Here is a 17947-nt window from a genome sequence, read left to right as displayed (position 1 = left end):
TCTCTGCGCTTTAAACGGACCTCTGAGACTATCACAGAGCAGGTGCATTTATACGGAGACTTGATTACACACAGGTGGATTCTATTTATCATCATTAGTCATTTAGGTCAACATTGGATCATTCAGAGATCCTCACTGAACTTCTCGAGAGTGTTTGCTGCACTCAAAGTAAAGGGGCTGAATAATTTTGCACGACCAATTTTTCAGTTTTTTATTTGTTAAAAAAGTTTGAAATATCCAATAAATTTCGTACCCACTTCATGATTGTGTCCCACTTGTTGTTGATTCTTCACAAAAAATTACAGTTTTATATCTTTATGTTTGAAGCCTGAAATGTGGCAAAAGGTCGAACAGTTCAAGGGGGCCGAATACTTTCGCAAGGCACTGTAAATGGTGTCCAGCTCAGGACTCCAGCTATGGATTTAGTTTGCTAACTTGCTAACTAAGTGGCTAGATGTCAAGATCAAGCTTCTTGGTTACAGCAGAGACATTCAATCCCCTTCTGGATCAAGATCCCTGTTGCCTAAATTGTTTTGTGCACTTCCGGTAATACTGTATACCCTGGTATGGTATGGACATCTGGATACAACCCTAACACACACACACACACACACACACACACACACACACACACACGACAGGAATGATAGAGGAGGGAATGAGTGAACTACTGCAAAGTGAGACCCAGGTAAGTTCATAGGTCACTAAATGCCTGTGACAGCTTCACATTATTGGCTTTGACCAACGGTCAATTCATTCATAACTCCACACCTTGACTCTTCAGTTTGTACTACATTCAACACTACCAGTTAAGTTTAAAACAATCCAATCTTAGGCTAGCTGGTCATGACACCTCTATTCCAGCACAGGTTCCTGATCACAAGTAGTCTGCTAAACACCATCGCAGTTCAATTACCTTTGATGGCGAACCTGTGAAAAAGCCTTCTGTGCCGACATCTCTTTCAATTAAAAGATAATGGTGGACCTTTTCCCCATAAATTCAAATGAATAGAAAACTCAATGATAGAAAGAAAATATCAAAAAAGTAGACATGACATATTAAGGATAAAAAATGTGCAGAGAAGGAAGATTTGATATCCTTGAGAGAAGAGAAGGCCAATGCCTCAGAGTAGAGAGTTAACCTACTGTACCATTCACCTTCCAACTCAGACCTTACAGAGTAGAGTTAACCTACTGTACCATTCACCTACCAACTCAAAGACCTTAAATGCAGACCAAACCAGCTCTGCCCGTGCATCTGCATGTGCCACCGCGCATGTGTTAATTGTGTCTATCCCCACCAGACACCTTCATGACACGCAGGTTAAAAAACCAATAATATTAATTCGGGGAGAGGTCGAAACACACATGAAACATTCATGGACATTTAGCTAGGTTGCTGTTGCTAGATAATTTGTCCTGGGAGATGAACATTGGGTTGTTATTTTATCTAAAATGCACATGGTGCTTTTCTGTTTTTGCTGGATCTTTGAACAAGTCTGACCCATGTTGAGTCACGCAAAATCATGTGTTCTCTACTCTGACAACTATCCACAGATAAAAAAGGGGAAACCTAGTTTGTTTATCTCCTCATTCATTATTCTTCTATGGATTTTATATGGTGGTTGGCAACCAACTTTAAGGTGCATTACCACCGCCAAATGGACTGAGTGTGGACCTCCATCTTTCATTCACTCACGTGTGTATATGCTCCTAAAAACCAATGAGGAGATGGGAGAGACGGGACTTGCAGCGTGTCACACGCCCAAATTAGAACCAAGTTCTATTTTAGTGCCTGGCTATGCAGACGCTCGTTGGCGCTCGCGAGTAATTAGGATGAAATGATTGAATAACGTGTACATTTATTTTGCAACGCAGGCGGTGTGGTCAGCATGTTAGGCCCATCTGTTAACAGCTACAGTTGCTGAAAATCCACATCCAACATCCTGGAGACACTCTGTTCCAAACTGTATGCTGGCCATTTGCATCAACCACCTCTTCCCCCTCCACCATTTTGAAAAGTGAACATTCACACAATGTCTTCAGGCCTAAACATGAGTGAGTCCCACAGCAAAGGGAGTTAAACATCTTATAGGTCAAAAGTAGTGCACTAAATAGGGAATAGGGTGCCATTAGGGCCTCAGCCCTGGGAGATGCGGCAGGACTAAACATGAGCGAGTCACACAGCAAAGGGAGTTAAACATCTTATAGTGGATTATCTTCTCCAAGTCTCACTCCCACGACTCGTTGGCTCTCCTAAAGCCAAATGAAAACACAAACATCATTAAAAAAAAGTCAGAGGAGAGAACTTGGTGGGGACACGACATTAAGGGAAATATTGATTCTGTCCATCCAAGCAGCACAGCATCATGGTCAATAAAGCGCCGTACTTTCCTTTAATGGTGTTGCTTCCCAAATGGCACCCTATTCCCTATATAGTGCACTAAATGTTACCAGAACCCTATGGGCCCTGGTCAAAAGTAGCACACTATATACGGAATAGGGTGCCATTTGGGACTCAACAGTGGGAGATGCGACAAGCACTACCTCTTCCCATCCCTGTTGCTTCAGCCAACAATGCCATATAAACCAAGACAGATGCTCGTTCTAAATTCTATTTTATTATGGCTGACAGGAAATACATTTCTTTATCAATAGCAATTTGTCTAGGTTAGTGCCTGGGCCCGACTGGAAAGACCAGCCAGATCAACAAAGATGACCCGTAAAGCTGTTTTACTAATGTTTACGCCACGGTATTAAGAGGGACACACACACATCGTTGGAGAGCATGCGTGCTGGCAAACAGCTTACAGATGATTGATTTTTAATTTTGAATGACCGTTGTTCACAAAAAAGCACCTAAAACAGTGAAGAAGTAAACCAAATAAGTGGAGGTCTTGAGGCAGTCTGAGCGAGCCCACAGCGACATCACCATCATAATGAACAGAATTAATTGCAGCCCACAATTTACACTAAATTGGTACAGTACGTTTACTTCTCTGAATAGAGGTCCATACACAGCACACATTTACGTCAATAAAAGACAAAACAACTCAAAAACGAAACAATGATCTTTGTCCCTGTGAATAGCCTCCCTTAAAACACACCTCAAAAAACTTTAATAGCCATAGCCTAATGCTAGCACCTCCCATTCACTCTATAGGGGCATTTCCCATCCATACTGTAATAGCAGCTACATTAAGCGCTAGGCTAAACGACTTAGTCATTCACTGGTAGGTCTTTGGAGCCCATCCAGTACCATTAGAGGGGAATGATGTGTTTATCAGACTTGATGGGACATGCACCTGCTCTATTGTGGCAAAGTGGGGAGGAAAAGGGAGTTTTGTACCCCAAATGGCACCCTATTTCCTACATAGTGCACTACTTTTGACCAGAGTGCAATGGCTACACCTACGGGCCCTGGTAAAAATTAGTGCACTATATAGTGAATAGGGAGCCATTTGGGATGCAGCCGAGAAGTGGGGAAGGCGCTGGGAAGGAAGCCACGATGCCTCATCAAGGCTGGCTAATAGATCACCCACTCAGCACCCAGGAAATTACATCTCGATGGCGCCCTCTCCCAGGCATGATTAATTGAGCCCCAAAAAAAGGATAGGAGGTAAGGGGGACGAAATAAACGCTGATGTGCTTCGGAAGATAAATAGATTGAACACATGTGGGAGAAGGGATGAATCTGACCTTTTTTACTATTAATGGAACACAGAATTGGCAGGAGGTTTCTGCAAAAGTGTGCTTTCTCTCCCTTTCTTTTGGAATAAGGAAATTATACAGTACATTCAGAAAGTATTCACACCCAATGACTTTTTCCACAGTTTGTTGTGTTCCAAAGTGAGATTAAAATGGATTGAATTGCCATTTGTCGTCAATGATCTAGACCAAATACTCAAGTCAAAGAAAAATTCTCACATTCTCAAAAATTATATGAAAAGTAAAACACTAATATACTGCATCTTGATTATATAAGTACTCAACCATGTTAGAATCACCTTTGGCAGCGATTACAGCTGTGAGTCTTTCTGGGTAAGTCTAAGAGCATTCCACACCTGGAATGTGCAACGTTTTCCCATTATCATTTTCAAAATTCTTGAAGCTCTCAAATTGGTCAATAAAAGTAAAAACTAACTCAGCCAATCAGGAACATTCACTGTCCTCTTGGTAAGCAACGTCAGCACAGATTTGGCCTTGTGTTTCAGGTTATTGCCCTGCTGAAAGGTGAATTCATCCCCCAGTGCCTGGTGAAAATAACTCTTCAGTCCCAAAAGATTAAAAGAATACCCATAACATGATGCAACCACCACTATGCTTGAAAATATGGAGAGTGGTACTCAGTAATGTGTTATATTAGATTTGCCTCAAACATAACACTTTGTATTCAGGAAAACAATTGAATTGCTTTGCCACATTTTTTGCAGTATTACTTCGGATGCATGTTTTGGAATATTTTTATTCTGTACAAGCTTTGTTCTTTTCACTCTGTCAATAAGGTTAGTCTTGTGGAGTAACTACAATGTTGTTGATCCAACCCCAGTTTTTAATCACAGCCATTAAACTATGCAAATGTTTTAAAGTCACCATTGGCGTCATGGTGAAATCCCGGAGCGGTTTCCTTTCTGAGTTAGGAAGGAGTCTGTATCTTTGTTGTGACTTGGTGTATTGGCACACCATCCAAAGTGTAATTAATAACTTCACCATGCTCAAAGGGATATTCAATGTCTAATTTGCTTATTTTTACCCATTGACCAACAGGTGCCCTTCTTTGCAAGTCATTGGAATTTGAAATTCACTGCTCGACTGAGGGACCTTACAGATAATTGTGTGTGGGTTACAGAGATGAGGTAGTCATTCAAAAATCATGTTAAACAACTTATTAGGTGAATTGTTAAGCAAATGTTTGCTACTGAACGCATTTAGGCCTGCCATAACAAAGGGGTTGAATACATATTGACGCAAGACATGTCAGCTTTTCATTTCTTATTCAATTTGTAAAATTCTCGAAAAACATAATTCCAATTTGAAATGGGGTATTGTGTGTAGGCCAGTGACAACAAATCTCAATTTAATCCATTTTAAACTCAGGCTGTAACACAACAAAATGTGGAAAAAGTCAAGGGGTGTGAATACTTTCTGAAGGCACTGTAAATACAGCATGAAATACCCTTGATATATTTTTTCACATTTATTTTACTAAGTCAATATGTATTCATTGACAATGTTTTGGGGTCAAACTGGTGGCAGTTGTGAAAAAACGTCAATAGTTGGAAGAGTTGCAGTTGTAATTTAAAATAATGTCATTGTTGGTTAGATGCGTTTTTCATTAATTAGGCTATTTTCTCTTGAACCATACCCACTGGGAAAACACTGGTTGAATCAACGCTGTTTCCACATAGAAACTCATGGACAATAGACAAAAAAAATGAAGACATTTTTTCATTATTCAAGTATAAATTACCAAAAAGACTGCGATTGCCATATATTTTCTGTTAATGACCAAAATTACTGAAGATTCCAGTAACTTTGGTAAATTACCGTTTGGCTTCACAACCCTTCAAAGAATGCAACAAACCAAAGGACCAGTCAGAGAAGTAGAGGGTGTGGCTCAGTCCCATAGAGGTTAATGGAAGGGCTAAGGTCAGGGGTGGGGCTTAGACAGGATACATTCTAACACCTACTGCATTGCTTTGTATGAGGCTGTTCGAAGACAGTTACTGTACTACAGTAGACAGGTAAGGCTGATGTGGTGGTGTTTAACCATGGAGGTTCATAGGGACATGTGTGTGTCTCTCACCATGCTTGCAGCTCCTGCTCAGCCTTCGCCCTCTCCTTCAACAGGCCTTTCTGCAGATCCTCTGTGATCTTCTTCCTCAGCTCCTCTTCATCAACTATAGGAAAGAGACAGACAGATAGGCCAGGGTGAGGCACTGTGGACCAGTGTGTGTATGTGTGTGACATGTACTGTATGATGTGCCTGTTTACCATGCGTATGTTGACTAGCTGTGGGCAATAAAACATGGTGTGTGTACTGTGAGGGTAGTGAGGTGGGACTGGCCTCTAGCCTCTCTAGCCTCTCAGGCTCTCTAGCCTTATGAGCTATAAAGCCAGAAGAGATTAGAGGAGGGCTATACAGCCAGAAGAAAGGAGGGCTATACAGCCAGAGGGGAGAAGGGAGGGTTAGATCTGCCACGCAGGTGATTGGTGGTGCGCTATTAAAACCTCATCACATACTCACACACAACCTCCCCACACATTTTATATAGCTTTACTTTTTCCCCAATCTCCCAAACTCCTTGCATTTATGTTACTGGCGTCATGGCGTGTTTGACCGTGTGTCTTCTTGGTCCTATCTTGGCAGGTAATTAAGCATGAAAGTAAGACGTGGGGCGAGCTAAGAGGCCAAGACGTGCTCTGAAGGCAGAAGTGCCATGCGGTGTGTCGGTGCAGCAGCAACACTGCAGTGCTGGGAGAGAGAGAGAGGGGTGTGTGCTTACAGATGACTCAAGTGAGACTGGCGCATTACAGAGAGATGGGATAATCGCCATTGTCAGAGAGCCTCTTATTACCAGGTAGACCCGGTCGCAGTGTAACGGTGAAGGACACACACACACACACACCACACACACCGAAATTGGCTGGCTGGCTAACTCTCATTTGCTGAACAAGTGGAACACCTATGATCTCTAACACACTGTAGAGCAGAGCAGGAAAGCCCTTGGAGACGGTTTGTGACTGGAGCTTGTTACAGCCCAGCTTCTAGTCTGCTGGGTACCCCCCCCTTTAGTCCCGAGAAGGATAGGACCTAAAATAAAAAATTATTAAAAATATTTTTAAAAAAGTAAAAATATATATATTTTTTTAAATAATAAAAATGCCTCTAATGGGGGGGATTGAGGAACAAGAGAGGGAGGGGAACAGACAGGGATAGAGGGATGAGTGTAGGAGGGAGGAAAATGAGGCATGAAGCCTCCCTAATCAATTCACCGGATCTGAGGTTCAGTTAGCTTGAGAGATGTCCTTGGCAAGGCGCTTCCGTGTGTGTGTGTGTGTGTGTGTGTGTGTGTGTGTGTGTGTGTGTGGAGCATGCGGAGTACCCCCCTAGGAGTGCAGTAGTCTCAGTCTCTTGAGTTAATTCAACTCTCAGGCTAACAGAGCCCAGGCACAAGCAGGTGTCCTTCCATGTGTTAGCTAAATAGTGCATAATAGTCAACCTGACTCATTACTATGACCCCTCCTTGGTTCAGGTGAGTCATTATCTCAGACCGGATTGACACATTAAAATAGACGAGCATGCCATTGCAGCTCTGTTACAATAATTCTAATGGGGCCTTAAGTCAATGGGAACTTTTATGTTCCCTTTGAGTATCAACGAAGGGGTCTACAGCCTCCCCTCCTGTCTTTCCTGTGCCCTCTACTGACTGTCGCATCAATAAAAACAGAGACTAGAATCCTTCCAAAAGAAAGTGTCAAAAAGGAGGGTCTAAGTACCTTCTCATCAAGGCCAAGAATAGATAGCTTCTTGTTACCGTGAAGATGCCTGGGCTCAATACCATATTTCTCTGCGGGCAAGGCATTAATCAAACAGTGGGTTGAGGGTAATGGATGCCGGGGTTAGGGGCCCCTCCATGTATCATCTCTCCGGGAAGCTGATATTTGATAAGTGAATTAAAGATACGGTTCTTAAAACAGAAAAGAGCTCCACAGGTAGTACTCTGGAGTCCCAGCCTGCTGCAAGTAAGGTCAATCCTATTTCTCCCGCTCTCTCATTTTCTCCTTCTCTCTGTCTAACCACCTGCCTCTCTTTCTGTCTCTCCTTCCCCTTTGTTTCTCCTTCCATCTCTTTTCCTTCCTCTCCCTCCTGTTCTCCCCCCCTCTCCAACCTAATTTCAGAGAACAGAATGAGAGCGTAAAGGCGGGTAGACAGAGAGCCGTCCGTAGAAACTTGGAGAGAGAATGCTAAGGGAATGTTGTCATGTTGTGCAAAAAACATGCGGCAAATAGTGTATTCCTCAGCGTACACAACACTGACCATCTGAAATGGTCAACTGCAGGGCTCTCTAGAGGATGGTGTGGTCTCCACAGCACATCACAGGGGGGCAAACTACCTGCCCTCCAGGACACCTACGGCACCCAATGTCACAGGAAGGCAAAAAATATCATCAAGGACATCAACCACCCGAGCCACGGCCTGTTCACCCAGCTACCATCCAGAAGGCTAAGTCAGTACAGGTGCATCAAAGCTGGGACTGGGAGACAGAAGCTGTTTTTCAATCTCAAGGCCATCAGACTGTTAAATAGCCACCACTAGCCGGCTACTCAACCCTGCACCTTAAAGGCTGCTGCCCTATATACATAGAATCACTGGTCACTTAATAATGGAACACTAGTTCCTCGTTTACATACTGCTTTCCTCATCTCATATGTATATACTGTATGTTAGTCAATGCCACCGAGATATTGCGCAATCTGATATTAATATATTTCTTAATTCCATTATTTTAGATGTGTGCATTGTTAGATATTACTCCATTGTTGTAGCTTGGAACACAAGCATTTCGCTACTCCAGCAATAACATCTGCTAAATATGTTATTGACCAATAAAATATAATATGATTTTGATGATGCTAATCAGTCAAGAAAGTTTGAAAACATGGTAAACAAATGACTGCAATCACTTCAATTGACCCTGAAAGTGAGTAGGCCCAGCACAACTGTCACCAAGAATACGTCAGAAACACTAGCTGTAGAGCTAACTGCTGACAGCAACCAACACATTATCTGAAGCAGGCTGAGTGTTGGAAGACTACAGAGAAATAAACCTGTGTTATCGGTCTTGACTGGAATCAATTTTACAGCCTCCCCAGACTACACTTACATTATCATTGGATGTTATGTAGCGTTTGGCCTGACTCAACAGTTCTGGTGGTCTTACACAATTTTGTGAAGACTATGGACCAAACTGCGTAGGTCTGCAATTACAACCCTCCTCATCATTATCATACTCCATGTTCTCCCCGTACTTCCCTACTCCGAGGAAAAGGGAGTCAGCCGTAGAATGGGTTCTGATAGGATAAACATGTCAAGGGTCCTTCAAGGATCCTTCGGGCACTCCGTTGGCTAGGCGGGGGTCATAGACAATTCCAGATCAACAGAGCCCCCATGTCAATCCTGAGTAGAACATGGAAATGTTAAAGAGATTAAAAACTGATCTTTGAGATTTTTTCCCCCATTTAAACCCCGATGAGAAAAAAAAAAAACTGCTAGAAAGGAGCTGTTTCTTGGCAAAGGGAGATAGACGGGAGGCAAACTGCGCTTCTCATCAGACGTTTCATTAACCCCGTGACCCGCATAGAGGGCATAATCTGCAACATTACCACTTCTGCACGCCTCACCACCACGTTGCAGACGCACTGTTTCCAACACCTTCAAAAAGAAAAACTACCCTCGTAGCCGCTGTCTCGTGCAAAAACGTCCATCTATTCATTTCACTAATTCGCTCCCCTACCTTCGCCTGTTTGTAACGCCAGGGTTGTGGGTTCGATTCCCACGGGGGACCAGTACGGGGGGGAAAAAAATGTATGAAATGTATAAGAGCGTCTGCTAAATGACTAAAATGTAATGTAATCACAAGAATAACTGATCACTTCCCATTTGATGATGAAGACCAGGGAAGCCATTTTAGAGGGAGAATTATGCGTTGGCGGGTGTTTTATACCGCTCCACTCACCTTACAACTCTCTCTCCCTAGTCATCTATAAGCAGGCTATTAGGCCGGGCTAGCCAGTATGTGGGCGCAGGAGTATGAATATTTATAACCTGCATAGAGCGGTGTAGGAGACTCAACCTTGACCATACTGTAATCAGCACACACGCGACTAGGTCGTGATTTAGAGACAGCCAAGAGGTCTAACTCCATACCACCACTCGTGGGCACACAATCAACACCGCCCCCTCCCCTCATTAAATTGCAACCTTTATGAAAATGTGGTATTGGGCTCGAGCCTTGGTGACTGTTTAACAAGACTTGCAGAGTTGCAAGAGAGCAGAGTTTTTCAAAAAGGTAAGACGCGATCGATACGCCAAGTTGACTTTTTCCTGTTGAGTGCATTTAAACAGTGTATAAAACATCAGGAACACCTCTTTCCATGACAGACCAGCTGAAAGCTATGATACCTTATTGATGTCACCTGTTAAATCCACTTCAATCAGTGTAGATGAAGGGGAGGAGACAAGTTAAAGAACATGGATTGTGTATGTGCGCCATTCAGAGGGTGAATGGTCAAGACAAAAAAATGTAAGTGGTCTTGAACGGGGTATGGTAGTAGGTGCCAGGTGCACTGGTTTGAATGTGTCAATAACTGCAACGCTGCTGGGTTCGTCACGGCCAACAGTTTCCCTTCTGTATCAAGAATGGCCCACCACCCAAAGTACATCCAGACAATCTCACACAACTGTAGGAAGCATTGGAGTCAAGATGGACCAGCATCCCTGTGGAACGCTTTTGACACCTTGTAGTCTATGCCTGACAAATTGAGGCTATTCTGAGGGCAAATGGGGGTGCAACTCCATATTAGGAAGGTGTTCCTAATGTTTTGTGCACTAAGTGTATAATGAACATGGGACAACCTTTAAAACATGTATCCTTTCTTTCAATGTCGACTTACATCACTGTGCTTGTAGGCCACACGTTGAGAAGAATTTGAAGCCGTCACAAGAACACAACGAATGAAGGTTATAGCACTATAGAAAAGCTCCACCTGTGTACTGCAGTCATCTAATAACCAAACCACCATGCACCTGACGAACCCCTGACATAAAAAAAATTATAGTACTTTCTACCACACATACTGAGGGAGGGAAGGAAGAGGAGAGAGAGAAATCTTTTTCCTCCAACTCAAAGCTCATTAGTCAGATGTGAGTGTTATTACTGTCTGGTGACGTGGGCAGGAACAGAACACAACTCTTACTCTGATTGCAATGGTAACCTGTGTGGAAATTAATATGCAGCTCTGCATTACCTAACATACCAACTTAGGTAAGTTAGGAGAGAAACTGAAACTGACTCATGCACCAAAACGTACAACTTGATTTGTACTTGGTTAAACTGACTTATTAATGCGTCTGGGGTCTGTTACTTTCACCTAAATTCAAAAAGACACGTGGTCCAACCATGACCCGTATCGAAAGATGTGGAGCTCAAATCAACGGTTAAAAACAAAACTACACTGCCAAAAACACTAGCTCCTTGGAGACCTTTGCCTCATCTCAAATGTTAAGTCTGGACATACTGTATACATGCTGTACTGGGGCGGTAGGTAGTCTAGTGGTTAGGGTGGCGAGCCAGCAACCATAGGTTTGAAAGTTAGAATCCCGGGTCCAACTGGAAAAATGTGGCGGGAAGTGAGCTGGCAACCGGAGGGTTGCTGGTATCAAATCCTACATGCCATTTCCTGCCATTGAGCGAGGCACTTAACACCCCACAACAAGAGCTCCTTGCGTGTCCAGTGTGGCATCCTACCGCACCTCTCCAAAACCTGTATTGGTATGTAAGCATGTGTGTCTTAAAAAGCAGAAGTCAAATTTCAGTTGGACCTTCTGTGCAATTAACCAATAAAGTGATCTTATTAATATGATGATGAATAGGGTGAAAATGACACGCAGGGCTAATAGACCTCTCATCTGTTAGTACTATAAACAAGGGTCCTTTACTGGCCGAAAAGGAGAAAAAAATTTAAATAGAAAAAGCGTATTACCTTTTCAAAGACACTAAAGACAATTCTTAAAATGTTGCTTTTTAAGTGGAACTAACTGACCATTTTTTTCCAATAATACACAATCCCCCAAAAACAGTTCATACAAATCCCTGATAAAAAAAATGTAGTGAGACATTGCCGTGTTTATCTTTTAATCTGCAAAGCAATTAACGTGGACAATAGGGAGTGATTTTTTTGACAGACAGAAAAACGGAGAGCGATTGCGTGAATGGCCGGGCGCTAATGAAAACAAATTTATACAAAAGTGTTTTTGTTAAGAACGTGTGAGTAGCATGCTGTTACAAGACCAATTGTATTAACAATGTCCTCAAGTAGAGAGCCCAAACAGCATATTAAGAAAGACCTGATAGCGTTAACTTACAGTACAGCATGGCTGACAGTTGATAAGTGGCTTGGGAGTTTTGCTAGGGAGATTTCTATTCCAGATGAACACTTAAGCAGCAAATGCACGCCCACAGCCTTTTCATAATGATGCCCGGCTGATTTGTTGTGTGAAACTGAGGAGGTGTCGTTTTAATCACCAGAGGCAGTGCAGCATGCCTTTAAGATGGCCACTTTTTAATTATCACACCCATTGTTTGCCGTCAAGGATGGGGAAACCTCTTCGCCCACCGTTGTCATCATCTGTGATGGAACCTCCCACGTCCCCATCGTTTCCTGCCTTACCTTCAACAGTCCTTTCCCTATGGCAAAAACCTGATACACTCCGATACCAGTGTAAGGTGACCCTTAACATGCAAGATGCAAAGCATCCCTAAGCAAATGGGCTAGTGGATGGAAAGAATGCATCTCATTTAACAGTGAAAAACAGTCAAATTTGCTAAAGGATTTCCACAAAACAGAGGAGGAAAAAATGGCAATGGTTTCTGCTGCCTAGTGGGCTAAAATATAGGAAATGGGCTTAAGTGCGGCATCAATTCATTAGCTTTATTACAAGTAAGAATTCATCGTTTCATTAGCGCTTTGGCGATGCCAATGAATCATAATACCAGAGGCCACTGTGAGCGGAATCCTGAGAACGAAGACTAATTACAATCAGAGGGGAGAGAACATTTGTGCTGTATGCGTGGGCTGACTTAAAAGTAAGGTCAAGATTCCCAAATGATCATCGAGTATAGATCCCAAAAACTGGACTTCTAACCCACTGAACAGTGTGATGCCTGGGGTCATGACTGTGACCTGCTGTGTGAACATGTCAATTTAAGCCAAATTGCTTTAGCTCATTTCAGAGGAAGTGGAGGCAGCAATACGATTGACCACCTCTGAATTAGTTACGAGGTGGTCAAATACCAGCACACAGTGCAATAATCCAACTGAACCAGTAAATTAACTGACAATCTCATTGACAGGTTGAGTGGTGTGAATGAATGTATGCGTGTCAGGTAAGCATGGTGCCACCGAGACCCTTATGGCAACCCTTGGTTGTGATCTTTACAAAATAATTATTTTGGATGCAGCAGTTGTTAGCTAGGATGCTAACAATCATTGATATAGGGTGTAGCAAAGGCTAGCCAAATGTGTTTTTTAAGTATAATGCAGTTGATTTGCGATGATGACAAACATAGTAAGCAGGACATTCATACAAGCCTTAAAATCCAATTATAATCCAAAAGTAGTGTGAAATGCACTCAAGCAACATTTTTGCTGCCGTTCTATAACAACTCCCCCTTGTTTTGCCACCAAATTGCGTGCGTCACCCTCGTGCAGCAATGTTTGTAAACACATTAAGGAGACCCTTATGTCTGTACGCTATAGTAGAACTCACCTGCATGTGCTGCTGGAGGTGCTGCAGCCACTGGTTCTGGCTCTAGGGTGGGAGGAGGAAGAGGGGGGCCAACAACTTCCACTGGTTCTGGGGCAGGAGGAGGAGCAAAAGCTTCCACTGGGGGCTGAGGAGGAGGGGCAATGGGTTCACAAGGGGGAGGAGCAATTAATTCAGCTGGGGGAGGAGGCGGAGCGATGGGTTTGACTGCAGGCTGCAGGGAGAAAGCTTCCATTGGAGGAGCAGCAGACTCAACAGCAGGGGAGGAAGAGATGGATGCCAATGAAGAGGAAAGGGGAGGCGGAGCAATGGGTTCAATTACAGGTGGGGGAGGAGGTGCAATAAGCTCAATTACGGGAGGAGCAGCAGCAGTGGGTTTGATTACAGAAGGATCAGCAATGGGTTCGATTACAGGAGGACCAGCAACGGGTTTGATTACAGGAGGACCAGCAATGGGTTTGATTACAGGAGGAGAAGCAACGGGTTCGATTACAGGAGGAGCAGCAACGGGTTCGATTACAGGAGGAGCAGCAACGGGTTTGATTACAGGAGGAGCAGCAACGGGTTCGATTACAGGAGGAGCAGCAACGGGTTCGATTACAGGAGGAGCAGCAAAGGGTTCGATTACAGGAGGAGCAGCAACGGGTTCGATTACAGGAGGAACAGCAACGGGTTCGATTACAGGAGGAGCAGCAACGGGTTCGATTACAGGAGGAGCAGCAACGGGTTCGATTACAGGAGGAGCAGCAACGGGTTCGATTACAGGAGGAGCAGCAACGGGTTCGATTACAGGAGGAGCAGCAACGGGTTCGATTACAGGAGGAGCAGCAACGGGTTCGTTTACAGGAGGAGCAGCAACGGGTTCGATTACAGGAGGAGCAGCAACGGGTTCGATTACAGGAGGAGCAGCAACGGGTTCGATTACAGGAGGAGAAGCAACGGGTTCGATTACAGGAGTAGAAGCAACAGGTTCGATTACAGGAGTAGAAGCAACGGGTTCGATTACAGGACGAGGTGCAGGTATGGTATTGAGTTCCACAGCAACAGGAGCGGGAACAGGGATAGGGGCCAGGGGTTCAACCTGTGGTGGGAGGGTTACCTGCTCAACAGATGCAGGTGGTTGAGGGGACGCCACAGGCTTTAAAGCAGCTAGGGTAGGAGGTGGGATCACCATGTCAATGATGGTCGGAGCTGCTACCTGTTCCATGGAGGGTGGAAGTGGAGGTGGGGCCACTACTTCAGTGACAGGTGCAGGAGGTTGAGGTGGTAGTGCGATGGGTTCTATGGGTGGAAGCGAGGTGATGGGATCGAAGGGGGGTCTGAGGGGAGGCACTGGAATGAGGGGGGAGGGAGCAGCAACAGGGGGTGGGACCTGTGGAAGGGAGGGGGGAAGAAGGGGAGCTATGGGCTCCCTCATTCGGTTGATGACATTCTCAGAGAGCTGCAGAAGAGAGAGAAGAGCAATATGTGAGAGAAAACCAACAGGAGAGAAAAAAGCTCAAATAACAAGGATACCAGATCTGAGCAACACTAAACACTTCAACTCCACCACACTCCAAAGTCTAAAAGGCAAGTTCTCACAATCTACTTGCCAAGCCAACTTAATCACACAAGGCTACAACTCTAGGTGCACTAGCTCTATTACAACAGCCTGCGCAGTGTTATCCCAATATGCACTTAGCAGTGGCACACACCCCCAATTAGTTAGGCCTAGGCTAGCCTTGATCATGACCCCCTGTTCCATTACATAACACATATGAGTGATTGGACGAAGGCATCGGTCTGAACATTAACAGGCGTTGCTTGCGGTATGGTTTTGGAAGCATAAAGACTTTGTCTTTCATATCAGCGAGAAATAATTTCAAACAACAACAAAAAGGTTCAATAGATTAACCCTATCAAGGTGTGTGTGTTCCCACACGGCCATATCTCCATGTTACAGCAATGGTTTACAGAAGACTAGAGGTAACCGACGACCTGTGTTAATTAGCTATCTAGCAACTCTGGAAGTGTAGTGGAAGTGTAGTTTAGTCGAATGGTGGCACCCATAGCTGTATGGATCTGTGCAAACCTGCTACAGTAAGTGTATATTTTACATTTAAAGGATTCTTCCTTGCTGATAAAAGGGCGTTTCAAAAGCCTTATCACAAGCGATGATTATTGACATTTCTAAATGTTAAAACACAGTCTTGATTGTGGTTGGCTGAAAACTGTAGAGCGAAGGCAGAATGCTGCCATTGTATAACACTGGTTGTGATATGTGGGTGTACAATCTACAACCCTAAGGTATGTTTTGTTTATTGATGTGTACAAGCACGCGTGGCAAGAATGCAGAGGGAAAACACAACAGCAGATTATTCCATGTAAACAAACATTGTCTCGAGTCTTCTAGCAACAAGGTGCTTCACAATAGGCATGTTCGTGCCAGCTAGTCTTAACTTGAAACTAAACTAAAGCCTCTCAACCTATATTTAACTTCAATAGGCACGCAGGGTCCACTGCAACAGTTAAACACTTATCAGCTTACACGTCAGAGAGAAAGTACACGACACGTGTTTTTCATGACATGGATTTAATGGTGTAACATGGACTAAGCTAATGTTAATAACAAGGTCATAAAATAAAAGTATTATCTATTATAAACTAAATGTCGTCATTACTAAGAACTAGGTCTAGCTGTATCCAGTCATTCATAATTTAGACAACGCGAGGCCATTGCATAAACCCCAGTGTCAAACTGAGAGCAAGCCTAGCCTAGCTACCATAACAAACGTTACTCTGGCATAACATTGTCTATTTGTTTGGTAATAAGGATATAATAATGCAGTCAGTCGTTCCTATCGTTTTTAACGCGCTTCAATACTTCAGAGCAGCATTGGGTTATGCAGTACCTCATTGTTGTTATCCTTTCAGTACTCACCCTTATGCCCTTCACAACCGTGATGTTGTCATTTTCATCCGACTCAAAGGAGACGCGGCGGGTGCTATTGTTCGCTCCCATCTCTGACTACAATCAGCGAAAGTGATACCTAACTGCATGCAATGGAAATTGTTGTCATCCACCTGTTTTTAGCCAAATTTGTGAAGTCGTACACCCGGGACAGGGAGCTGCAGGGCCGCACACACGGAGACACTTCCGTAGCATGCCAGCTGTCCAATAAAGGCTGCGTTTATTGGAGGTGCGAATACGTCTTGTGCAACAGAGATGTCCATTGGTTGGGTAATATTTTAAGAGCCAAAAGGATCATTACAGTGCACTTTCAATTGTGTATGCATACACATTAACCAACAAATAAATAGATATTTGGTGGGGAGAAGAAAGAAGACATGATGTAACCCACTCAAAATAAATGCAACACTTTATAGTTAGCTATATATATATATATATATATATATATTAGGTCTTTAAAACCATACAATTGTTAATCAGTTTGGATTATACTTTCAAAAGACAGAGGAGTTTGGGCTATCTGTCATATTCACTGCTGTTCAATGGTAATTTCAATTGGCCTAATGATTTTGGGAAAAATAAACGCATAAATAGCTCCGTCAGCTAAAACTCCATCAAACCCCATCAAGCACAAGCTAAGGTTATTTTATTAAATTGTCTATGTTTTTGTTGTCATTTCAATTTTTGTAAACAAACAATGTACAAATTCAAAATATGTTGAAAACTGTCAATGATGCATGGACAATCAGTCCTTGCACCTATAATCTAGGTCCATCTTTGAATTTGACAGTGGTAACATTTCTCCAGACCCATCCCTCAGCTTTATAGCAAAACCCAGAGGTGAATTCCATATGGACTACTAAGCCTACGCATATAGCTTTCAATGAGCAAGGCAATCAGTACATATGTGGGTTCGTAGTAACGTTTTTAGAATATTTTGAGCATATGGTTTTGTTGGGTATTAAACCGGGGATAGTGAAAAAAATAGGGGATAGCATTTTCGCAGACCTTTTTGTTTACTAAATCCGTTTTTTATTTTTGTTAAGCAGACAGCAGCAAAGCACAACCTTTCACAGCTGTGTGATCTAGAGGCAGACACACACACACACATTTGTTTTACTGTCCCTGTGGGGACAAAACAATTGATTCCCATTCAAAATCCTATTTTCCCTAACCCCTAACCCTAACCCTAACCCTTCACACTTAACCCTAAACCTAACCCCTAACTCTGATTCTAACCCATCACCCCCAACCCTAAACCTAACCCCTAACTCTGATTCTAACCCTAACCCGTCACCCCTAACCCTAAACCTAACCCCTAACTCTAATTCTAACCCTACCTGGTAGCCTAGTGGTTAGAGTGTTGGACTAGTAACCGAAAGGTTGCAAGATTGAATCCCTGAGCTGACAAGGTAAAAATCTGTCGTTCTGCCCCTGAACAAGGCAGT

The 17947-nt window shown here is 43.4% G+C and overlaps 1 protein-coding gene across 4 annotated transcripts in view; it reads right to left on the bottom strand.

The window, feature by feature from the left end:
• chchd3a (coiled-coil-helix-coiled-coil-helix domain containing 3a) overlaps positions 1–16723 on the bottom strand; it is a 102642-nt gene extending 85919 nt beyond the window's left edge. Inside the window, exons 1-4 of one of the 4 annotated variants that reach the window (XM_045722272.2) lie at positions 16470–16723; positions 14649–14990; positions 13553–13763; positions 5807–5900 (exon numbers count right to left, since the gene is read on the bottom strand). In XM_045722272.2, coding sequence (XP_045578228.1) covers positions 5807–5900; positions 13553–13763; positions 14649–14990; positions 16470–16550 — 728 coding nt within the window. In that variant the 5' untranslated portion in view covers positions 16551–16723. The remainder of the gene's footprint in view (positions 1–5806; positions 5901–13552; positions 13764–14648; positions 14991–16469) is intronic. The other 3 variants (XM_082977792.1, XM_082977793.1, XM_082977794.1) reach the window with 3 other exon arrangements.
• Between the last annotated feature and the right edge of the window lie 1224 nt (positions 16724–17947).

Source organism: Salmo salar, chromosome 07 (assembly GCF_965601325.2).
Source record: "Salmo salar chromosome 07, fSalSal1, whole genome shotgun sequence".
NCBI classification, from domain to species: domain Eukaryota; kingdom Metazoa; phylum Chordata; class Actinopteri; order Salmoniformes; family Salmonidae; genus Salmo; species Salmo salar.
The sequence above is the reverse complement of the archived record's forward strand: the minus strand, read 5'-3'. Positions and strand labels throughout refer to the sequence as shown.